General features: G+C 40.3%; 2 protein-coding genes and 1 long non-coding RNA gene across 6 annotated transcripts in view; 1 reads left to right on the top strand and 2 right to left on the bottom strand.

Moving 5' to 3' along the window:
* Window positions 1-542: 542 nt before the first annotated feature.
* On the top strand, window positions 543-16,356 carry tnfa (tumor necrosis factor a (TNF superfamily, member 2)). Of its 3 annotated transcripts, XM_047384819.1 has the most exons (6): window positions 723-859; window positions 2,610-2,947; window positions 3,022-9,212; window positions 9,319-9,346; window positions 9,605-9,661; window positions 15,626-16,356. In XM_047384819.1, the coding sequence occupies exons 3-6, from the start codon at window positions 9,036-9,038 to the stop codon at window positions 16,090-16,092; spliced, it is 729 nt and encodes a 242-aa protein (XP_047240775.1). In that variant the 5' UTR covers window positions 723-859; window positions 2,610-2,947; window positions 3,022-9,035; the 3' UTR covers window positions 16,093-16,356. The 3 variants fall into 3 exon arrangements, with proteins under 3 accessions (XP_047240776.1, XP_047240775.1, XP_047240774.1); XM_047384818.1 differs by lacking the exon at window positions 723-859 and having other exon boundaries at window positions 2,054-2,947; XM_047384820.1 differs by lacking the exons at window positions 2,610-2,947; window positions 3,022-9,212 and having other exon boundaries at window positions 543-859.
* Window positions 1,996-2,281, bottom strand: LOC124879958. The gene is made up of 2 exons (XR_007041182.1): window positions 2,147-2,281; window positions 1,996-2,070 (listed from the first exon to the last, which is right to left on the bottom strand). It is a non-coding gene; the product is annotated as an uncharacterized LOC124879958 (long non-coding RNA).
* A 6,870-nt stretch (window positions 16,357-23,226) lies between the features above and the next one.
* gtf2h4 (general transcription factor IIH, polypeptide 4) overlaps window positions 23,227-25,860 on the bottom strand; it is a 46,148-nt gene continuing 43,514 nt past the window's right edge. For both annotated transcript variants that reach the window (XM_047384781.1, XM_047384782.1), the window contains exon 14: window positions 23,227-23,425. In XM_047384781.1, the coding sequence (XP_047240737.1) occupies window positions 23,315-23,425 (111 nt within the window). In that variant the 3' untranslated portion in view covers window positions 23,227-23,314. The remainder of the gene's footprint in view (window positions 23,426-25,860) is intronic.

Consider the following 25,860-nt stretch of genomic DNA (forward strand, 5'->3'; position numbering starts at 1 on the left):
CCTGGCATGTTTTAGGCACAATGTCAAAAAAATCAAGGAGGACTACTCACTGGAAGATCTTGGCAATTAAATAGATCAGAATGGTCAGAATTACAGAGAAATGACCCCGTTTCCCCTAGAAAAAAGAAACTTCGACAGCGAGCTGTTGTCACAACTGATTGGAATGAACCAACTGGAAATAATGGAATTCCCCTCTAAAACAGATTTACTCCACTACAGAATGAAAACCAGGGAAATTACCTGTATTATTCTCTCTCTCTCTCTCTTTTCTATATATAAATTTCTGTATATATGTGTGTGTTTATATATAAATGTTTCGCTATCTATCTATCTATCTATCTATCTATCTATCTATCTATCTATCTATCTATCTATCTATCTATCTATCTATCTATCTATCTATCTATCTATCTATCTATCTATCTATCTATCATCAAAAAAGTGGGACAGCTTCGCCAAAACACGTTGTTTGAGCTTTCACGGTGTCCGTAGATCTCCTGCGGCGCAAGCACGGCGCGCTGGTTACGAGCACTGAACAAGCATGCGCCTTTTTTTGCCGCGTGAGCGGCGAGCAGACGGTGTGGAAACCGTATCTGATGGGGAAACACGAATCGACGTAACACCTGTACCTACTTTTTATTGGCCGTGTTCGCGGCCAGCCGTAAGAGTCGACCAGCGTAAAAAAACAACCGCAATTTTCAAACGTGCATTCAACAAGTGAGAGAAACATATGATGGAGTCCGGACAGTTATCCGGAAAAGTCACCCCTAGGAGCAACGACGAGGTGCAAGCTTTTCTGGCGATCATAGGAGACTGCAATATTCAGCGGCAGCTGGATGGGGCGACAAGGAATGAAAAGGTGTTGCTGATGTAGCCCATCAATGGCCAGCCAAGCTTTTTACCCCACATCGCGGCAGTGCTTCATTCACGGTTATGCAGCACGACACATGATGCTTTAAAGCAGTGCCTCCAGGAGGTGTTCCCTTCAGCGGAGCGAAAGCGGGTCTATGTAAATGCAACACACAACGTGCAGAGCTGTGCGGAGCTGTTCCGGGCTGGCTAAATCAAGCCAGTGGGAAAGGGGCACTATAGTTACTGTGGAGTGTTATACCTTTTAATACTTAGTTCGTTAGTGTTTTACTATGTAGTTTTTAATGCTGTGTTGCTCTTATGACTGCATTCACAATCATTGCTTAAAAGCTGCATAAAAGAAGAACAGAAATGTATGCACCCATTACACTATGTGCTCTCTGATTCAGTTGCTGAGAACAGGTTAGAAATGGTTTCTCAGGCATAGTATCAGAAGAAACAAGTCCTTATCAAGAATGTAGAACTCTGCAGAAAGGGAGTAGATCACTAAATCACACAGTGGTTTCAGGGAGATGCTGGTTCAGTAACTGACACAGAGAGAGAGGAATGTTGGGGCGTCTGAGAGGCGTCATTGCTTGCTGTGAGTGTCATCTCCAAAGATATCTTTGTTGTTTGAGAATAAATTCAGTTTGATTCTTTTGTCCCTCCAATCAACGGACTTGGCGAGGTTTATTTGAGGAAAGGGGGACCTCAACATTATACTTCTCGCAAAAAGTAACCAAGTTTGTAATTCAGTTACTGCACTATCATAGTAAGTAGTTTCTAGACAAAGTAACTATTCAGTTATTTTTAGAATCTAAAATGTTACAAGTTGCTTACCAGAAAAATCAACCCTTTTGGGTATGCATGGTGTAGGACGCAGCAGGGCTCAAGTTGTTAGCCACAAGTGTCGTGGAAGGGTGAGACGATGCGAGGTGCTTCATAAGGTTGGAGTAGCTAGTCATGGACGTGGATAATTTCTTTGTTCCAGGACATAACTTGCAAATCCCGTGCACATTTTTGCCTTCAACATCAGCAAACGTGAAATCGTGAATTTACAACACTCTCCTCCATCGTCATGTTTCTCTTCTGTTGGTTTATTCTGTCTGTGTAACAGGACCCAAAATTTCAGCCGGACACAACTGATAAAATTCAAAAGATTTATTGATATCTCTGAGAAGGCGTTCGGCCGGAAACCACCAGTGATAGGCACAGGAACCTCTGAGGGCAGACAGATTGGTTATTGGATGAGCAGATAACTAAAAATAATGTCAAACTCAGAGATAAAGCCACAAACCTTTTCAGAATCCGTGGGAAACTCGGGAAACTGAATTTCGGCTCCTGTGTGAATGTGCAGTGTTCAGGAGACAGAAACAGGGTCAGAGCCAGGCGGAAAGAATCAGGCGATCCAAGGGAGAGGCTTGAATCGTTGGTCGGGGCACAGAAGCACGGTCATGAAAGGGAAGGCAGGGTTTGTTATGATTCTGCACTGTTTGTCTGCATCATCTCTGTCTGTCTGCTCTGTGCTGCAGCTTTTAGGAGGATTGTTTTAACCTGCTCTTTCCCTGCCAGCTCCCTAATTACACCTCATCTGCTCCACCTGTGCTCCTTACTTTATTAGCAACTGTCATTCAGACAACCAGTGCCAGATTTTGAAAAGTCTTTGTGTGAATAGTATCCAGCGTTCCTTCCTTGCCTGTCTGCCTGATCTGATCATGTTTTGATTCACGAATTTCCCTGCTCTGCCTTGCCCACGTCAGATACTTCATTGGCTTCTGCTTTCTGGACATTTGACCTTGCTTCTGCCTCCTGACCAACCGTTGCTGCATAACCCTTGGATCCGTATGCCTGAATCTGTCTCCCCATTCATGACCTCACTTCTGTGCCCTGACCCACGTTTAAAGCCTCTCCCTCGGATCCTGTCACCTGATTCTGTTCTCCCGGCTCTGACCCTGTTTCTGTCCCCTGACCACCGCCTTCTGATCAGTCACTGGGTTTGCAAACCTGACAGCCAGTATGACGTTGCCCTGCTGCCTCCCGACGATCACACTGAGGAGCCAAAATTCAGTTTCCTGATCCTCTCACAGATTCTGAAAAGGTTAGTGGCTTCATTTCTGAGTTTTGCAATATTCTCAGTTCTTCGCTCAGCCACTAAGCAGTCTGTCTCCAAAGGTTCCTGTGCCTACTGCTGGTGGTTTCCTGTCGAACGCCTTCTCAGAGATATCAATAAATCTTTTGAATCTTATCAGTTGTGTCAGGAAATTTCGAGTCTTCTGAACAACCCGTTACTGGGTTAGGCAGAGGGTGGTAGTCAGGAGGCAGAAGCAAGGTCGATGTCCAGAAATCAGAAGCCAAAAGACGATCCGACATGGGCCGAGCAGAGCAGAGAAATCCAGGGGGCAAAAACAAGATCAGAATCAGGCAGGCAAGGAAGGAAGGAAGGAACACTGGACATTTACTCACACAAGGCTTTTGATAATCTGGCGCTGGTTGTCTGTCAGAGAGCTGTGTATAAAGGCAAGAGCACTGGTGGATCAGATGAGGAGTAATTAGGGAGCTGCCTGGGAAGGAGCAGGTGAAACCAATCCTCCTAAAAACTGTAGCACAGAGAAGGCAGACAGAGGTGATGCAGACAACCAGTGCATGAATCATCAACAATGTTTTTACCTCTGTAATTACTGGTGTGAAGCATCAGTATTTTTATTTGTGATTTATTCAACCGGTTATATTAGCCCCCCCCGGCCTGCCCCTGACTACAAGGCTTGTTTGTGGAACTGGTTCAAGGCCTTTTATATAGTTATCATATCACTGACACTTTACCAAAACCACTTTACTGTTACAGCATGACATTATTGCTTTTATGTGTTATTTTATTGTTTTTTGTGTTCAGTAGGAAATAAATTATCTTGTAATCAGAAAACCTAGAAATGAAACAACCACCCCAATCACCCTTTAGAACAAAATGACTGCAAAACCTGTTTGTGAAAGTAGTTGAAGGCCTGTTATATAGCTGCTATACCATTGACACTTTACCAATACCCAAAATAAACATGATGTGTCATTACAGTTTTACCATTGTTTTCCTAAGTTTATCAAAGGTCAGTGTCAAATGCAACTTAATTCTTAACATGTCATTTAGATCAATTTAGTCTTCAGCATATACCTTTATGTTTCTGCAGTGACGATTGTGTAGAAAATGAAGAAGATTAAGAGCCTGGGCCACCTGTCCATCAGCTACATAGTGCATCTGTAATGGTTTTTTTAATGGATCTGACCCACATGCAGAAACACTCAAGAGACTGGAGAAAAGTTAATTGAGTTTATTGAAATGGGTGAAGTGGGCCGGGACTGTAAACTCACCAATTGCAGTGTGGTCACCTGTGGGAGTTTGTTCCACTGAGGTTGAGGGATCGCCAGTTAGTGACGTTACTTGTACAGTATTGATCCTTGGTGGTGGTTTGCCGGTGGAGGAACTTGGTGGGAGGTGTGCACGGCGAAGGGTGAGCAAGGTTCGGTTCCGGAGGCCAGTGAGTCCAAGGAGGCTTGAGGCTGTCATTGTCATTATTGACGAGGATAACTTGGAGACTTGGAATCTTGGATCATTAAGAGTGGTGAAGCTTGAGGGCTTGAACAGACAAGACAGACAGATAAGACTTAGACTTAGAGGCAGGCGAATGTCAGGGTAAATGTTATGACCAAAGGCTATGTTATATGCAGAAGGAGTCCTACAGTGGAAATCAGCAATTTTATTTGACCAGATTCCCTTTTATGAGATGGAAAAACACATTCGGCACAGTTTTGGCACATTTGGCTAAATTGTGCTGAAATTCCAGCTCCACCTGGCATATTGCCCACTAAAACATTTGTGGAACAAATATGTTTCAACTGATTCACCCCAAATTTGCTGCAGTTATAGTCAAAATGTTGATGTATACAACCTAGGGGTTCTCCTTGGAATTCTGAAGGATTTCCATTGTGCTTTGCAATGTTCATTTAGAAAAAACATTTGGCGAGGCTCAAAAAAACGTTTTTTCTTTCTTTAATCACAAATAAATCAAACATAGTAACAGTTATAATAGTAGTTCCACTTGAAAAATATTCTTTTATTTCTTACCTTTACACAGGTACTAAAAGTTTGCATGTAAACCTTATAACTGTGGAGCTATACTTGATTTATTTAAGTTATGTAATTTCAGACGGACAATGTTCTAAAATCCCTTAGGGCTTAACGGGTTAAGAAGGCCAGTGCTCGAATCACTCTTTCATCCATTATCAGTATCAGTACACAGATATGTTATTCTACCACTAGTTTACTAATTTAAAAGACGCTCTACAATAAAGCATACTTCCCCAAAATTTTAAGGCATATATGTTCTGAACAAAATCACAGTAAAAAAGAAATTTAACCGAAAAAAAAATGTTAAGTTTTCTTTTGTAATATTCTGAAAAAATGTACCAGAGTGCAATTATTTCAGTGTATTAAAATATGTTTTACACAAGGAAAACATTAGTTTATTATCTTTACACATTACCATACACACATTTTATATTGTCAAAATCGAATCAACAATCTAAATACAATTTAAAGACAAAGTATTTTTCCCTAGGGTGGTTAGGCAAGTATAAGGACATGTAGTCCTGACCTGGTTTTAGTGGTTTCATTTCAAGGCAACCAATTCACTGTACATGAAATAATAAGTCAGTGATAATATTTAACACACAAAATAATATCAGTCATTACCAACAAACCCAACATTGCTTATTTAGAGAAACTGAAAAAAACCCAAAAAGTTCATTTGTTCTGGGCAATAATTTAAGAGCTTATTACATGTTACTAGTAAAAGATGGTGGGCTCCTATTTCATATTCAGCTCCTATAAGTAACCAGCAAATGCCTAATTCTGTCAAGATTTATTTGGCTACATTTTACAGCTTATTTGAATGTCATCTCAGGACATCTTACATAGCAGAAAAAAGGCATCGTTTCGTGAAGAGGAAGATGAGAAGAGGGGAAACTGGGCTGTAATTTCCTGTGTGACTCTGGTGAGAGTATCAGGTCTTTTTTTAAGATGGCGGGACTTTACTTCTTGTGCCATTTTTAGAAACAGGAAAACTATGTGATGGAGCACAACAAAGAGGGAGTTTTTATCAAACCAACTTAAATCCTAATGTAAAATGAGAAACAAGAAGTTGTGTTTGAAAGTGATCTGAGACCACAAGTTGGGCAGATTCTTGAAAAAAACACACCTTTCATATGCTTCCAGTGTTGCCGTCAGGTCTCCCCCCTCCTACTGAGGTAAGTCGGAGGGTGGATAGATCACTGGAAAAGTAAGTTTACTCATCCTTACGGTGACATTTGAATTCATAAAATACAATACCTATATTTTGTTTCATTTTCATTGATATCCTACATATCTTCTCAACATGTTCTATCTTAATAGAAGTGCAACTTTAATGTATTTGTCTATCACTGGAAAATATAGCGTGTCAGTCAGTCAGTCAGTCATTTTCTATACCGCTTCTTCCATAGTGGGTCATGGTGAAGCTGGTGCCTATCTCCAGCTGGAAAATATATTTTTTTGCTAATAAAGATTAAAGCCAATTATGATGTTGTGGCCAGAGCATGTGAGATTTAAGATTTTGAAATCAGAAACATATTCATTTTTAAAAGCTTGTACTTTATTGTAAGCAAGTTTTCCTGTCAATGGACACCATTTTAGAGTCACTAATATGCTAAAGGCAATCTGTTTTTTTAGCACAAGGAAAAAATTACTGAATCATTTTGACTTCACTTTATTGAAGTCAAAATGTGGGTTCGATTCCAGCTCCCTCCTGCCATATGTCAATGTGCCCCTGGGCAAGACACTTAACCTCAAGTTGCCTACCGATCTGCGTATTGGTGTATGAATGTGTGAACGTTAGTGAGTGTGATTGGGTGAATGTGGCTCTAGTGTAAAGCGCTTTGAGTAGTCTGTATGACTGGAAAAGCGCTATATAAGTTCAGTCCATTTACTTTAGTAGTTAAGATAGTGAAGCATGTTACAGCAAGAATATATTGTGTGTGTTAAATATCAACTGACAGCAGCCAACTATATAACTTATGTTTATCTCAGACTTTTCATATAAACTTTGACAGAACAGGAAACACTCCCTGGTCACATTATGTAAATGTTTTTTTTGTCTTACTAATATTTGGTTAGACCGTCTTTTGCCCCTTTGGCAAAAGGCCCAGTGTTTGTAAACTATATAAGTTCTGCTAGCAGTAATTAGCTGTTGTATTACTGTGCTGATTTATTGATTAAAGTTACTGTCTGCTGCTGGTGAGCTTTGTAAAGTCCATCATTTTATTCTTGTTTTTTTTTTCTCACATATTGTGTTAAGCCAAACAGGTAAGCTTATTAAAAGTTAAATAAAATGCCCCATGACCTTCCAATAACAGTAAAGCTTTAGTAACTTTTCATATCAGAATCAGTATTTTGTTGCCATACCCACTAATGGTAAATAATTAAAATAGGGACTGAGGTACGATGCACGATGAAAACAATTAACTCTTTGGGCAGTAGGTTTTGCAATCATTACTAAAATCCGGTTTCAAATGTCTTTTACTTTTTGAAAAAGCTGATGTTTGATAACACATTTAGATAATAATTGAGTTACCTTCCAAAACTCATTCCTGCAAATACAAATGAAAAATTCATGCTCGTCACGTTACTATAGAATGATGATGTTTTCTTGGAAATATTTCAACTGAACAGCTGACCAGGCAAATGATAAACACTCAGTTTTGCTCATAGCTAAAGTGCTTCAGCTTGTACACATAAGTTAACTTTTTATTATTTTATTACTACATTGTTTCTTATCTTTATGTTTATCAGTTTCACACCATATTCAAGTATCCCACATGAGAAAATATCTGCACTTTATTATAAATGAAAAAAATAAATCATAAAATTAAGTGCAGCTAGGGATTTTTGATTAAAGTCACATGTGTCATGAGTTGTTATTTCCAGATGCATCATCCTGTGAAAAAGAAATTTTTATATCACTTTTCCTAAAGCAGCTCCACACCCTTCATGAATTACGATACCACTTGAGCTTGTTTGGTTATTTATCAAAACGATTTTGCATCAATAATATAGTTATTTCATGCCATTTCAATTTAATGTAGATGAAATTTAAAACACCACAAACATTATGTTTGAATTGAACTTTAATCTGATTGGGGGGAGAGGCGGCCTAGCAGTCCCGGAGAGGCTACAAGTACCCTGGTTCGATTCATACTGCCTGCAACTCTGGGTCCCTGAGCAAGACCCTTAGCCCCTAAATGCTCCCCTGACACTGCACAATGGCAGCCCACTGCTCCCTAAAGGATGGGTTAAGTGCAGAGGATAATTTCTCCATTGTGTGATCAATAAAGTCTATTTTATATTATTATTATTTTTATGAGTTTTTTGTGATACCGTGATTCACTGCAGTTCTTCCCATGTCACACTGACTATATTCAGGTTCTACACAGCACTTCACAGTGTGTTTGCCCATTCTCACACACAGTCAAATAGTACTTCCTATTATTTATAAATAGTATAAATATTGTAATGCTGCAATCCTTTTTCAAAATATTCCTATGATGATAAATGATAATTAATATGTTATTGCTGCATTATCTGGAGAAGCTAATAACAGCACCCCAAGCCTTCTGAATGAAAAAGCACTATAGCGACTTTTACCAACTGAATATTTTAAACTTAGGGGAAGTGATAGAAACAATACATTTTTACTATTGCATCAAAGTTCATGCAGTCACAAAATTTGTATGTTTTCAAACACCTGATGATCACAGCATGTGTGTGTCTCTTTGAGTGTCAGTTTGCACTTTTTGTCTGCTGCATAGGGTAAAAATTGCTTTCAACATGTGTGTATGTGTGTGTGAATGTGCTTTAAATGTAAACTCAGTCATAGAGGTTTTGTGTAGGAGTGTGTGGTGTGTATGATCCTCCCAGGTTTTTGGGTCGCTCTTCCTCATTACCTCCACTTATTCACAATGAATGACATCACTGGAGTTTCCACAAAAAGGAGAAACTTCTTTTAAAAGAGTGACTCGCAGTGTCAGTGAACAAGAATAGAGTAAAGAGAGACCCTTTACTATACGGTTTGACCTGACTTGATAGCAAGAACCTACTTAAGACAATGGAAAGCGAATACAAGGTAATGCTGGATGTCAATGCGAGCATAGAAGCAGGTGATCAGTCATCCTCAGATGTCAAAAAATTTCAGATGTCAAGACTCACCATGGCCTTGACAACTTTCACTCTCTGCCTCGCTACTGTTGCTGCTCTTTTTCTCTTCTCCAATGCTCGTGTCAAGGTGAGCCCACATGTCTTCAAAATAGGGTCAGGGACCTGCTTCAAATGGCTACATCACTGGAATCCACCAATACTAACACCATCTCTTTATCTGTCTTCTGACATAGAGCGAAGGACTGGATGAGGACAGCTTTGGTGGGTAGTTGTCTTTAATCCCTTGAAACTCTTTCCAAGTTGTAGTTAACAACACTTATTTTTTAAAGTTAACTATAATTTTACTATACGAGTACAAGTATGAGTATATTTTCTTTTTGTAGATATTATCTACCTTAGCTTCCATATATCATTTTATTGTCTGTAATTTAGGGATCTGTTCCAAAATAGGACAATGTCACAACAAAATCTTATATTGTATTGAGGGGAGAGCTAACATTTTTCCCTCTGATTTTACAGATCTTCATCATGCATTGAGGCAAATTACAAACCGAAGGGCAGCAATTCATTTAGAAGGTAAGAACACACAATGTTTAAATGTGTAGTGTAAGACTGATGATTAGGGACCAACCACAGTGCAATGTAGTGTCCTGCTCTGACAATCCTCAAATTAAATTTTTTTGTTTTCACAGGATATTTAGTATGTCAAAGGGTGGGTGTTTGCTGGGCTATATGGATTCATAGGGAGCATGAAATATTTAAATATGAATCTGAAATATTTATATTGGTTTTATTAAAGCCCGTAGTTGACTACTTTAACATTGTAATTGTGTTTATTTAGATAAAAGTTACAGGACTTAGCAAATTGAGTTTGTTTCACAATAAATATGTTTACCTTTGGTATCTTTTCACTATCTATAGCAGAGGCACATGTGCAACAAACAAATGTATTACAATTGCAACTAGAACATTTCGGAAGAAATTTCGACGGGGCCTGCCTCTTGGTGCGTGCTTCTCGGACCAGATCTATAGTTTAAAATGTATAGGCTTTTATTTTGTAGAGCATTTTCTATCTTATTTTGAAAGTCCAGCATGGTTGTCCCTTCAGGTCTGGGTTAGTTCCATTAGTTATATAGAACCTGCTTGCTATTTAAAAATCATTATGTATGCCATTATCAGCTCAAAGAAATCACTAGTAATTATTAAAGATTCAGGCTTTTATTTTGAAAGTTTCATTAAGCTTTATTTTAAAAGACCAACATGGTCCTATTTCCAACACTGGGAGAGCTCCAACATTAGTGTGAAGCCCAGTCCTGCAATCATCTATTGTTTAAAGTGTAAAGGCTTTTATTTTGTACAGCATGTTTTGTCTTATATTGAAAATCCAGCATGGTTGTACTTTCAGGTCTGGGTTAGTTCCATTAGTTATACAGAACCTACTTACTATTTAAAAAATCATTGTTTATGCTATTAACATCTTATAAAAATCAATATTAACTATGAAAGGTTAAGGCTTTTATTTTGAAAGTTTCAGAAGGCCTTATTTCAAATGTCCACCATAGTGAAATTTCCAACACTGGGTGAGCTCCAATATTAGTGTAATGCCCAGTCCTGCAATTATTTATAATTAAAAATGTAAAGGCTTTTATTTTGTAGAGCATGTTTTCTCTTATTTTGAAAATCCAGTATGGTTGTCTTGTCAGGTCAAGGTTACTTCCATTAGTTATATAGAACCTGCTTGCTCTTCTGAAATCATTTGGTCCCATTTACAGACCAACTGGGTCGGACCAGTCCCAAAATCGTCAGGAGGTAACAAATTACTCCCAACTGTGACATGCTGCTTCATTAAGTGGGTTGGATGCATGTCAGCACCAAAAGAAACCGCCATCCCAGCTGCTGCTCTTTTGCTAAACCAGATGAAGTTCTACATCAAACTCTCCTTCCCAAGAACAGAGCTTGTCCACATACCGGACCAGACTACAGTCTGGACCTCGTGGCCTGGCCACTCAATTGTTCATTCCATCATTTTATTACCCTTAGGGTTTTTCCACCGAGTTCCCGCCTCAGTGTTTACAACCCTTTGTTCAATGTCAGGGTGGTTTCCGGGCTTTGTTAACAAGGCTGGTGGCAGATGGGAAAAAACTGTTCTTGTGGCGTGAGGTTTTGGTCCGGATGGACCGCAGCCTCCTGCCAGAGGGGAGAGTCTCAAAGAGTCTGTGACCGGGGTGGGAGGGATCAGCCAGAATCTTCCCTGCCCGCTTCAGGGTCCTGGAGGTGTACAGTTCCTGGAGCGACAGTAGACTGCAGCCAATGACCTTCTCAGCAGACCGAATGACACGCTGCAGCCTGCCCTTATCCTTGGCTGTAGCAGCGGCGTACCAGATGGTGATGGAGGAGGTGAGGATGGACTCAATGATGGCTGTGTAGAAGTGCACCATCATAGTCTTTGGCAGGTTGAATTTCTTCAGCTGCCGCAGGAAGAACATCCTATGCTGGGCTTTCTTGATGAGGGAGCTGATGTTTGGCTCCCACTTGAGATCCTGGGAGATGATGGTTCCCAGGAAGCGGAAAGATTCCGCAGTGTCAATTGTGGAGTCACAGAGGGTGATGGGGGCAGGTGGGGCTGGGTTCTGCCTGAAGTCCACAACCATCTCCACTGTCTTTAGAGCGTTGAGCTCAAGGTTGTTCTGGCTGCACCAGTCCAACAGATGGTCCACCTCCCATCTGTACGTGGACTCGTCACCATCAGAGATGAGTCCGATCAGGGTGGTGTCGTCCGCAAACTTCAGAAGCTTGACAGACTGGTGACTGGAGGTGCAGCTGTTGGTGTACAGGGAGAAGAGCAGAGGAGAGAGAACACAGCCTTGGGGGGAACCGGTGCTGATGGTCAGGGAGTCAGAGACGTGCTTCCCCAGCCTCACGCGCTGCTTCCTGTCAGACATGAAGTCAGTGATCCACCTGCAGGTGGAGTCGGGCACACTCAGCTGGGAGAGCTTCTCCTGTAGCAGAACTGGGACGATGGTGTTGAAGGCAGAGCTGAAATCCACAAACAGGATCCTGGCATAGGTTCCTGTGGAGTCCAGGTGCCAGAGGATGAAGTGAAGGGCTAGGTTGACTGCATCATCTACAGACCTGTTGGCTCTGTAGGCAAACTGCAGGGGGTCCAGGAGGGGGTCGGTGATGTCTTTTAGGTGTGAGAGCACAAGGCGCTCAAAGGACTTCATCACCACAGAGGTCAGGGCGACGGGTCTGAAGTCATTAAGCCCTGTGGTCCTTGGCTTCTTGGGGACAGGGACGATGGTGGAGGACTTGAAGCAGGCTGGCACATGACATGTCTCCAGTGAGGTGTTAAAAATGTCTGTGAAGACTGGAGACAGCTGATCAGCGCAGTGCTTCAGGCTGGTTGGTGAGACAGAATCCGGACCAGCAGCTTTCCGGGGGTTCTGTCTCCTGAAGAGTTTGTCTCCTGGATGGAAAGAGCCGTCCTCGGCGTGGGTTGGGTGGCTGGTGGGGGGGAACTTCAGGGTGGGGGTTGGAGGTGCCAAGGCCCCTCTTGAGGTTGGGGAGGTGGGGGTGGTGGATTGTGGCTGCAGCTGTTGGGGGGCGTCGTGGGGGATGGTTGCAAGACTGTCCCTTTGTCTTTCAAAGCGGCAGTAGAACTCGTTCAGGTCGTTGGCGAGGCGTCGGTCGTTGATGGAGTGGGGGGCTTTCGGCTTGTAGTTGGTGATTTGCTTGAGCCCTTTCCAGACAGACGCAGAGTCGTTGGCTGAGAACTGGTTTTGGAGCTTCTCAGAGTACAGTCGTTTGGCCTCTTTCACTGCCTTGCCAAACTTGTACTTTGCCTCTCTCTGTATATGTCTTTGTCCCCACTCCTGAAGGCCTCTTCCTTATCCAGTCTTAACCTTCTGAGTTTAGCTGTGAACCAGGGTTTGTCGTTGTTGTAACTCACCCTGGTGCATGATGGTACACAGCTGTCCTCACAGAAGCTGATGTAGGAAGTCACAGCCTCTGTGTACTCGTCCAGACTGTTGGTAGTAGTCCTGAACACATCCCAGTCTGTACAGCCTAAACACGCCTGGAGATTCTCCACAGCTTCACTGCTCCACTTCCTTGTCGTCCTCACCACAGGTTTGCAGAGCTTTAGTTTCTGCCTGTATGCAGGAATCAGGTGGACCATGATGTGGTCGGATTGGCCCAGTGCAGCACGTGGGACGGCGTGATAAGCGTCTCTGATGGTGGTCCAGAATGTTGTCCTCTCTGGTCGGACATTTTATAAACTGTCTATATTTGGGGAGTTCGTGGGTGAGATTACCTTTGTTAAAGTCGCCAACGACGATAACTAAGGAGTCCGGGTTGGTCCGCTCCACACTCAGTATCTGGTCGGCGAGCATGCGCTGTGCGACCTGCACGTTAGCTTGCGGCGGGATGTAAACACCGACCAGGATGAACGAAGCGAACTCACGGGGGGAATAGAAAGGCTTACAGTTTATGATGAAGGATTCCAGGTCTGGAGAACAGTGCTGCTAAATCACTGTCACGTCGTTGCACCAACCACTGTTGAGGTAAAAACAGATTCCTCCACCTTTTGCTTTGCCGGAGAGTTCCGTGTCTCTGTCTGCTCTGTAGAGCTGGAATCCTGCCAGCTGCAGCGCAGAGTCCGGTATTAATCCACACAGCCACGTCTCCGTGAAGCACAAAACTGCTGATGAATAAAAGTCCCTGTTTTTCCCCAACAGCAGTTGTAGTTCGTCAATTTTGTTGGGAAGTGAGCGCACGTTAGAGAGAAATATTCCAGGTAACGGTGTTTGTAGTCCACGCTGGCGAAGTCGTACCAGCACCCCAGCCCGTTTCCCTCTCTTCCGGCGTTTCACCGCGTGAACAAAGGTGAGCGCACCTTTGACCAGAATGTCCAAAAATTCCAGAGCAGTAGGCAGAAAAGTTGGTGTAGTAGCCCTGATGTTCATGAGTTCTTCTCTGGTGAGAGAGCTCCGGGTACCATCACAGAAGACCGTTTTAAAGCAAAAAACAAAACAAAACAATGCGCACCAACACGCCGAGGCGACCATCTGCGGCGCCATCTTGTTCCAAACTTACTAATGATTTTTTAAGCTTATAATAGCATTCATAATGATTTTTATATAGCAAACAGGTTCTATATAACTAATGGAACTAACCCAGACCTGAAAGGACAACCATGCTGGACTTTAAAAATAAGACAAAATATGCTCTACAAAATAAAGCCTATACAATTTAAAGTATAGATCATTGCAAGACTGGACTTCACACTATTTTTGGAGCTCATCAAGTGTAGGAAATAGGACCATGTCAGCCCTTTAAAATAAGGCTTACTGAAATTTTCAAATTAAAAGTCTAAAACTTCAATTTTTTAAAGCTGATAATAGCATACACAATGATTTCAGAAGTGCAAGCAGGTTCTATATAACTAATGGAAGTAACCCAGACCTGAAAGGACCCATACTAGGTTTTCAGAATAAGAGAAAACATGCTCTACAAAATAAAAGCCCTTACATTTTAAACTATAGATTCATTGAAGGACTGGCCTTTACACTATTTTTGAAGCTCATCAAGTGTTGGAAATGGGACTATGTTGGCCCTTTTAAAATAAAGCTTACTGAAACTTTCAAAATAAAAGCCTCAGTCTTCCAGAGTTACTAGTAATTTTTTAAGTTGATAATTGCATACATAATGATTTTTAAATAGCTAAACCTAACGGCCAGAGAACCTTTGTGGTCTGAGAAGCACGCACCAAGAGGCAGGCCCTGTCTAAATTTCTTTCAAAATTTTCTAGTTGTGTATGCTATTATCAGCTTTCAAAAATCATTAGTAAACATGGAAGGTTGTTGAAAGAAATTGCCCTTTAGGGATAATCACTGTTGTCTGGGTGTTGGAACAGCAGTACATGCTGTTTAAGTACCCCACACAAAATGGCCGCCATGTAGTTGCCTCCTATGAAGATGGTCAAAGGGTTAGGGGTCAGGTCAGGTTTAAGCCATAGAAATGAATGAAAATCAATGGAAGTCAATGCAAAGTCCTCAAAAAGATAGTACCGTAATCCATGGATGTGTGTGTCCGAGTTCCTCCCCTGACTACATTCATTCCTATGGGATTTTGGGGAGGTGATTTTTTGTAAATTATGTCGCCATGGTAACTCGAAACGCCAATAAAAGTATTAGCACACCTCCCGAGACCGAGCCGGACGTTTTAATATATATGTTGTGGGGGTGCACGCTACGGTTCGGGCCGCATTAAATTGGACGGAATAATAATAAATAAAGAAGAATAAAGAGTCCAGTTTAGAGGTGAATAATAATAGGTGCCTGCCATGCAATGCATGGGAGGCAGTGCATTGCAAAGCCACGCACTGCTCTCCTATGCATTGCTATGGCAGGCCCCAATAAAGAGTCCAGTTTAGAGGTGAATAATAATAGGTGCCTGCCATGCATTGCATGGGAGGCACTGCTATGGCAGGCCCCAATTATCAGACATTAATGTTAAGCCTTATCACTGTCTTTTAAACAGGAGAATACGACCCCACCATAAGGACATCAGTGAAGTGGATGAGTCAAGTGGACCAGTCACACTCTCAAGGAGGTCTAGAACTCAAAGACAATGAGATTTTGATTCCTCAGAATGGCCTCTATTTTGTTTACAGCCAAGTGTCTTTCCGAGTTAGCTGCAGCAGCAGGGATGCTGATGACATTACCTCCATGGTCCACCTGAGTCACACAGTGAAGCGCTGGTCCAGCTCATTTGGGAGTAAGGGAGAGCAATCCTATCAGACCATTCTGCACTCTGTTCGTACTGCCTGTCAGATTACAGCCAGTGCGGATCCAGATTCGGTTGGAAGCTGGTTCTCTGCAGTGTATATGGGAGCAGTATTTAATTTAAGGAGGGGGGACAGACTGAAGACCGTTATGGAAGAGAAAATGCTGGAGAATCTGGAGGACGAGTCAGGGAAGACTTTTTTTGGTGTGTTTGCTTTGTGAAGAAGGGTTACAGAACATTTACAGACAACAGTCAGAGATAATGAAAATGTTGTTAAGTCTGTTAAGTAATGTCTAATATATGTCACCTGGTCTATAATCCCGGCTATAGAACAATTTATTATGGTCCAATGTCCCTTTTGTATCACTCATTTAGGTGAATGTCCTGTTTTTGCTGCTAACATATTGTTTCACTACAGATAAACACATTTATTTATAATTGTATTTACTGTATTTTTATTAAAGTATTTATTCTTCTTTCTCTTCTTTTTTGTCTATGTGTTTTCCTGTTGACACATCCTAGAATATACAGGTCCTTCTCAAAATATTAGCATATTGTGATAAAGTTCATTATTTTCCATAATGTCATGATGAAAATTTAACATTCATATATTTTAGATTCATTGCACACTAACTGAAATATTTCAGGTCTTTTATTGTCTTAATACGGATGATTTTGGCATAAAGCTCATGAAAACCCAAAATTCCTATCTCACAAAATTAGCATATTTCATCCGACCACTGTGGATGAAAAAATACATACTTTAAAATCATTGTTTATGCTATTATCAGCTTTAAAAAAAATCAGTACATATGGAAGGTTGATGTTTAGTGTGAAAAAATGCTTTTAGCTTGTAGAGTATGTGTAGGTCTTATTTTGAAATTGTATTATGGTTGTCCTTTCAGGTCTGGTTTACTTCTGAAACCATTGTGTATCAGCTTTCAAAAATCATTAGTAACCATGGAAGGTTGATGAAAGAAATTGACCTTTAGGGTTAATCACTGTTGTCTGGGTGTTGGAACAGCAGTACATGCTGTTTAAGTTCCCCACACAAAATGGCCGCCATGTAGTTGCCTCCTATGAACATGGTCAAAGGGTTAGGGGTCAGGTCAGGTTTAAGCCATAGAAATGAATGAAAATCAATGGAAGTCAATGCAAAGTCCTCAGAAAGATAGTAATCCATGGATGTGTGTGTCTGAGTGTGAGACACAGAGATGCAGAAAGAAACACAGAATCACATACAGACATATACAGTAGGAGATACACAGAGCTATAAATAGAACAGTGAGGAATGAATCAGCCAATCAGCAAAGAGCATCGGTGTAACTTGACACCTGCTGTTTCTCACTCACCCCTGGCCTGGCTTTATAACATGGAGGCGCATGCTCCCGAACGACTGGCCATAACTGGGAAACCATAGGGACTATTGAAGTCATTCTTGCACCGGTTTTATCAGAATGGACAGGGGAACATTAATATTCACCCTTTTTTGTTGAAAATATAATAATAAAGACACAACACTAGGTGAAAAGAGAGGGAAAATGGAGAAAAAGACAAAATGCCTGAACATGCTCCCGAACAAAGTCTAATATCTCGGAAAACGTATGTGGTATTTGAAAAAAGTTTTCGTTAATTACGTCGCCATGGTAACTCGAAACGCCAATAAAAGTAATAGCACACCTCCCAAGACCGAGTCGGACGTTTTGAGATATATATTGTGGGGGTGCACGCTACGGTTCGGGCCGCATTAAAGTGGACGGAATAATAATAAATAAACAGTCCAGTTTAGAGGTGAATAATAATAGGTGCCTCCATGCAATGCATGGGGCATTGGTATGGCAGGCCCCAAATATATAATGCTGTATATATTATATAGTCATTCTCAAAATCACAATATCAATACTTCAATTTGAAATTCCATGATTAAATTGCATTTAGCCATAAAGGAATCAGTAATTAAACTATTAGCTCTCACAATATATAGAAACAGTCAAAATGAAATCTAACTACTTAAGAGGAATTCTTAAAGTGTTGGAGAATGAACATTGAGATTTTGGTTGGCTGATAAAAGATTTAACTTGATCACATAGTCCCTCTGGAAGGAAAAACTACCAGAGAGTGCAATGTATAATTTGGATTTTCTAAATTATCTGTCTTAACTTTTAGCATAGTTAAAAAAAAAAAAAATAGATTAAGTTTTTAAACTGAGGAAGGCCTGGAGGTCGGCTACCAGAAAAGAGCCTTATCACAGGTCATGAATGAGCATCTCCAGGTGGATTTATCCAGGTAGCTTTGATACTAACTGCATTGTTATATCTTCATTAGTATGTCACTGTGGATAAAAGCTTCTACCATTGTTATTTACTTTTTAGAGAGAGACAGCTTTCAAAATAAATATGAACCAGCTGGAAGCAGATGTCAAGGACTCAAAAGGCAGGGAAATATTCTTAGCAGGGGGAAAAGACTATGTTGCATTATGCTGACTGAGTTTTAATTATAGCAGAAAAAGATAATAAACATGTTTTAACATGCTTTTGAAATTTAACAAAACAGCTTTATATTCACAGACATGGAATTTGGATAATCTCTAGTTGTGAATAAAGTTCTTTAGTTTATTGCTATTTCACGTGAAGGTATTTTCAACAGTATTGGCCAAAATAGTGAAGTGTTTAAATTTGTGTATCAATAAGTATCTTCAAGATCAGATTTTGTATGTTGTTTAATGCTGCAAAATGACACATGACACAGAGAGGTGGTCATTTTCTGCTTTCACCTTATAATTGGCCAGCTGGGATCAAAGACCATCTGTAATTTCTACATCACACTCTCAAGCTGGAATACCAACTTGTTAGCCCATAGAGGGCTGTGACATCCTCTCTTGGTGAGTCAGGGACATAATAGCAACAGGTTGATCTACAGCCCCCTTTGCATCATAAATATAAACAGCATGGAATACAATGAGGCACACCTTGAAGCCCCAATAAAGCCATATCATTTGCCAAAAGCAAATCTTGGATCTTATGATACCCAAACCTTACATCATCCTTCTCCATTAAAAGGCCTTGAGATCCTGTCGGTGAACAACACAAACCCGATCAGTGTCAATAGGCGGAGTCCAACCCATCCCAGGAAGAAGTTCCACTTTGTACCGTCAATGTGGACACAGCCCTTGAAATGGGCATACAAGAACAAGATGATTTTGTATTAGATTCAGTTGAACCAACCAATATAATAATAAAGACTTTATTGATCTCACAATGAAGAAATTATCCCCTGGAATTAACTGTTGAGGTAGGAAAACTTTACTGGCCGTACATTACTCCTCACCTCTCCCCGACTCTTTTAATTTGACACCAAAAAGGACAATCCTCAGTCAGAGATCAGTTGTACGTTTCCACAAGTTTATTAAAACCAATCTGAATTTAGAGAGGGAGACATCACACTTACACTGGTACCTGGAAACGTCTGTGTGTTGTCTCACTGGGGGTGCGCCACATTACATTTTATACCCCACGCTGCTATGCAGTACACATACACAATCATTCTGTCTGTGGATGTCTCCCCAGCAACAGTATCAAAGAAACAGAGATACATTTAATCATTTAATTAAAGAATTGTTTCCCACACGTCTTCAGGAATCTTCAGGGAGAGGAGTACCATGCCTCCCTAATATACTGCCAGCTTCTCACGATACAGACAGAAAACACCTGCAAGCTTTAACCTTGAATAATAAACACTCATTGTGTGACCACATTAGAAGCTACTGTTTAAGGATTTTTCTAACTCTCAAAAGCATAACTAAAAACTCCTAATAATAATCAATCTATAAGCAGCAAATCCCAAATATATCTTAGCTTTAGCTACTAATGATAAGGCATTTATATTTCCACATAACCCATCCCTTAGGGAGCAGTGGGCTGCCATTCTGCATTGACTGGGGAGTATTCAGGGGCTAAGAGTCTTGCTCAGGGACCCAGGCTCTGGGATTTGAACCAGGGTACTTGTGGCCTCTCCAGTACACAAATGCCCTCTCTAACCCCTAGGCCACCACTCTCCAACATCTATACTCAATCTGAGTGTAGATATTAGTTTGGTATCCAAACTATTGGTTTCTAATAAATAAGGTTAGTGAACCTAAGGCTCCGGAGACACTGGTGGTCATTATACCACTCAGTTTGGAGTAATAAACTTTGATAAGTGTACCCTGCTTCTCAGCCAATGACCGATAGAGAAAGGCATTCCCGTAACCCTGCAAGCACAAGCAGGTTTAGACAACGGATTGACAAATGTTTGCATTCCTTGAATCACAGGAACAGCAGAAGTAACGGTTACCTTACAATTAGGGTAACTAATAAATTGTACACCAGCTATTAGTCAGTTTTTTTTTCATCTTTGCACACCTCTACCATAAATACACATCATATGTTGTGATTATTATTACATTATTTAATATTTAATTAAATAATAATTCGGTCTGTTAAGTGTTGTCCTGTGAATACCAGCCTGATAAGGCACTGGTATTAGGACAATAGAGAAAAGGGTGAAACGAGCTCTGCCATTACTGAACAGCAAAAATCTGCACACAGAATAAATTCACACAATTTCATAAAATACAAGAATTCTTTAACAAAAACATTTCAACTCAAAGTCAAAAATTTCAATCAACAAAATCTTTACTACACTTGTCATAATCTTAAAGACTCTGAACTGGTCACAATCACGACAAAACAAGGAAGGTTTATAAGATTTATTTTCTGTTCTTTTAAGAAAATGAGAGAGGAGATTGGTTGGACTCAAGACAGATCTCCAGGCGGCCACTAGGGGGGGAGGAACAGTTAACAGACCAGAGGAAGTTCACATTAGCTTTCTTCATCAGTCTCCAACAGATGGCGTACTGCCCTCCAACGTCTCACGTCACCTAGGTCTAAATCCAAAGATGCTTAACCTGCTGCCAGTTCCAGCCATCCCAGCCACTCAGTCACCCTCCGCTTCAGCAGGGGGGTTGCATTCATTTGGTCCCATTTACAGACCAACTGGGTCGGACCAGTCCCAAAATCGTCAGGAGGTAACAAATTCCTCCCAACTGTGACATGCTGCTTCATTAAGTGGGTTGGATGCATGTCAGCACCAAAAGAAACCGCCATCCCAGCTGCTGCTCTTTTGCTAAACCAGATGAAGTTCTACATCAAACTCTCCTTCCCAAGAACAGAGCTTGTCCACATACCGGGCCAGACTACAGTCTGGACCTCGTGGCCTGGCCACTCAATTGTTCATTCCATCATTTTATTACCCTTAAGGTTTTTCCACCGAGTTCCCGCCTCAGTGTTTACAACCCTTTGTTCAAGATTTGGGACTGTCAGCTTTTAGAGGCTAAGGGAAGGCTGCCAGGTGGTCTGCGTCTGGGGCGTGGCCCTACCGATTATTTGTCAAGATAAGATTAGTGTTCCACCATTCAGTAAAACGGTTGATAACACAGTGACATCTGGTGTGGTTTTGGTTAATAATGATCAATTATTAATATTTACCTCATTGTAATTAATAAGTGCTGTGAGCCCAATAATCACACCACCAGGGTGTATCTCTGATCTTTATTCGTAAGAAATGATTCAATAGCTTCAATAAAATCCCTAAGAAAACATATCTCTGAAGGACCAAGAAAGGAAGTGCAGTTGCTTTCTTTTAACTGAGTCAGAAAATATTTTCATATCAAGTTGCAGTAAATAGTTTTTTTAAGCCATATTATGTTCCTTTTCAGTATTTGTTCTACAGTTGCATCTCAAGAAATTACGCTATCATTGAAGTTAATCTGTTTCAGTAATTCAATTCAAATTTCACACTTGTATTGTATACATTATATTTTAAGCATTCATTTAAGCTACAGCTAATGTTAACTCAGGTTTCAGTTTCTTAGAAAATTTGAACATTACGTCAGATAATTTTTGTAATGCAAAAATGTGAGCCTATTAAAAAGTATGTTTATACAATGTACACTATAGCACAACATACTTGGTCGGGGCTCCTATTACATGAATTACTATATTAATGCAGTGTGGCATGGATGTGATCAGCCTAAGGCTGTGCTGAAGTGTTAAGGAATTGGATGTGTAAAGTAAACAACTCAATTTTCTAAATATATGAGAATGCTTTTTTCCATTTAATTTTATTATATGAATTAACTTTAAAGTGCCTGCGACATCGAATTGTCATGATAATTTCAATTACATTTATGGAAACATTGATAAAATATTTTACAAAGTAAATACATGCCACATAAATAAAGAGTTGTTGAGATATATGGTCATAGATTTTACAAAAAAGGCATTTCCAGACTACTCCTTTGTGATTTTGTTGCACTTTTATGATGTCACAGGGGAACCCCTGCAGGTAAACTGATTGCTGCTACAATGGCAGCAACACAGACCGCAGCAAAGAATCTGATATTTCTTTAGATATATTTCAGTCACTATCACAGAGACGCAGCAGACTCAGGAGAAGTCAGTTTTCATCAGATGGCAGAGCACCAATGCTGCGACGCGTGGACAGTATATATACGGCACAGTGCAGTAGCAACAGACACAAGGGATGATTCAAGACTTGAAGACACTACCTAGGGTGTCATATTTTTTTACATTAGAATCTTTAGAGAAACATTTACTTAAATAAATCGTATGCAAGTATAATTTATCTTATTTTAATAATAATGATTTTGGATTATTATTAATAACTGCTGATATCTAAAGGTACTTATTTATAGCCTCGCAGAGTCTATAGCCTCGCTCTGAACAGCGAGGCTGTAGACTCTGCTTCAACATTCTCCTTCGTCTGTCAGATATCCTGACCTCTGACATCAATTCTCTTGAATTCAGAGGTTTCTTGTTGGAAGCAGTTTGCTGAAAAGTCCTCTGATTACAACTGGCTGTGCTTGGTGGGACCAGCCCAACTGTCCCTCCTCAGTTTTCAAGCTCTTATTTCATTTTTCAAAGGGAATTTCTGAATCCCATCACATCAGACAGCTTGCAGGCTTTGGGTGCAGATATAATAGTGCAGACTAATGGCTGCTGTCGTAGTATTGCTGCAACTACCAGCAATGCACCGTTTCACCAAATTTGTTTTTCAATTTTTTACACAGCTGTTCCTAATCTGATTAACTTTTTGCATAATAAAAGAATATTTTATAAGAGTGAAGTAAAAGCTGTTTCAAGACAAATGCCAGGTTTGGTGAGATTTTATAATACATGATGATTGCCATGTAACTGTGTAACAAAGTGTCCGATTGTACCTTTAATGAGTAGAGGCACAGTTTAATCACTGTACAAAATACCTAGAACAGACACGTACAAAAATCAAGCAACAAACAGGGATCATTAATTTTATTAAAAAAAACATGTTAGAGAACAAGATTCCAATCGACAGAGTCACTCCTCCGTGAGCATCTTTCCCTGATTATGTGTGAGACCTCTGCTGTTTCCAGAACCTCTTGACCTCGCTGTGTCCATGGGATGTCACAACCATAACCCTGTGAGCAACATCCTGCCACACCAGACAGCCCAAGCCCTGAACAACAACAGGTTGATTAAACAGGAGTACAGCAGAAATAGTCCCAATATTTCACTTAGATCAAATTCACTAAAAAAGGACAAAGCAGGATCGAGTTGGGAAATGCGATGAGATTGGTTATGGGTGGAGAAGTGTGGGAAAAACATTTTTAGCTCTTATTCAAATCCAACAATCATTTAGGTAAGTCCTGATCCAGACTGTTTTTTAAGGCCAAGTCATGTAAGTGTGGATGTTTGTCGATACTGAGTTCCAACCCAATACTGGAACTCAGTATTGGGTTCCAGGTAACATTATCTGTGACAGATAATGTTACCTAAAATATCCACAGCTTTATTGTTTTTGTTTCTAAAGATATATTTCAACTTATACAGCTAGAGTTGTCAATTAACCCATCATAACATACAGCTGAGTTCAAAATAACAACAGTGCCACACCACTAACTACATGAATCACTGGCTTTGATAGTACTATATTCCTATAAAGCAAATCATTTACTAGAATTAACAGAAAACCAACAATCATGAAATGCATGCTGCTGATTCTTTGTTATTCAACCATTGCCTGAAAGAGACCTATTCAAAATGTTCCTTTCTGAAAATGTGCGTAAAATGTATCATTACCAACAATGTTTAGAAGAAAACTGTACTTTGATTAAAAAGATGATTAATGAAAAGTGGTGAAGAATAACAGGCTGCTAGGCTAAAATGTTTTAAAATGAAAGCCAAAACCAGAAAGATTATTCATTGTATACAAGGAATCATGGATCAGTTGAACACATCAAAATACTTGACCCTTGTATTTTAACATGGCAAATGACCCTGATCAAAGACTCGGGTTTAGGACACTCGTGCAATATATACTTTATGAGAATTTAATTTGGTTATTTATGAAACAGTTATTGATCAGTGGGAGCATACATCAAATAAGAGAAAAGGTTATGGATAAGAATTATATAGAATTGAATTATAGATCAGAACCTCCTAAGGAAAAACTAGATCAAATGACAATGTAAAATATCATTCATGAGAACCGCTCTGAGTTTTTTAAGAATGTAATGTGATATATGCCAGAATCTGAAACTTCAAACACTGAGCAAGAAGTTGGAAGTGAAATCCAGTTTTTACTGACAGGTTTTTACTCAACCCATCCTTTCTGACTGTGCCATCTCTTTGGCTTTATACATTGCCTTGCGAAAGTATTTGGCCCCCTTGATCCTTTCAACCTTTTGCCACATTTCGATGCGCCAAACGTTTTTAATAAAAAACTGAAAAGTGGGGCATGCAATATTATTCGGCCCCTTTACTTTCAGTGCAGCAAACTCACTCCAGAAGTTCAGTGAGGATCTCTGAATGATCCAGTGTTGTCCCAAATGACTGATGATGATAAATAGAATCCACCTGTGTGTAATCAAGTCTCCGTATAAATGCACCTGCTCTGTGATAGTCTCAGGGTTCTGTTCAAAGCGCAGATAGCATCATGAAGACCAAGGAACACACCAGGAAGGTCTGAGATACTGTTGTGGAGAAGTTTAAAGCCGGATTTGGATACAAAAAGATTTCCAAAGCTTTAAACATTCCAAGGAGCACTGTGCAAGCAATCATATTGAAATGGAAGGAGGATCAGACCACTGCAAATCTAGCAAGACCTGGCCGTTCCTCTAAACTTTCATCTCGAACAAGGAGAAGACTGATCAGAGATGCAGCCAAGAGGCCCATGATCACTCTGGATGAACTGCAGAGATCTACAGCTGAGGTGGGAGAGTCTGTCCATAGGACAACAATCAGTCGTACGCTGCACAAATCTGGCCTTTATGGAAGAGTGGCAAGAAGAAAACCATTTCTCAAAGATATCTATAAAAGGTCTCGTTTAAAGTTTGCCACAAGCCACCTGGGAGACGCACCAAACATGTGGAAGAAGGTGCTCCCAAGATGGCCCCAAGATGGATGGGGCCAAATACAGGACCATTCTGGAAGAAACCCTGTTTGAGTCTGCAAGAGACCTGAGACTGGGATGGAGATTTATCTTCCAACAAGACAATGATCCAAAACATAAAGCCAAATCTACAATGGAAGCCAAAAGAATATATCTGTCAAATGTTATCCAGTCAAACTCTCACAAACCTCGTGTTTTATTTACAATAATTGACTCGGTTATTAATTCTCCACCAACTGTTTGCATTGATGCTCCCTCTGTTCTTTGTGAAAACTTTCTTCACTTTTTCATAGATAAAATCAGAACTATTAGAGACCATATTTTACCTTCTGCCCATGATCCTTCTATTTATGTTCCTGCTTGTGCTGTTTTTGTCAAGTTTGAACCTGTGACTGTCTTCTCTTCACCAGATTATCTCTCACCTGAAGCCTTCAGATTCTCTAATGATGCTGTCCCTCCTCGACTTTTTAAAGAGGTTTTCCCCACCATAGGACAATTTT

Source organism: Girardinichthys multiradiatus, chromosome 13, assembly GCF_021462225.1.
Source record: "Girardinichthys multiradiatus isolate DD_20200921_A chromosome 13, DD_fGirMul_XY1, whole genome shotgun sequence".
Taxonomy (NCBI): domain Eukaryota; kingdom Metazoa; phylum Chordata; class Actinopteri; order Cyprinodontiformes; family Goodeidae; genus Girardinichthys; species Girardinichthys multiradiatus.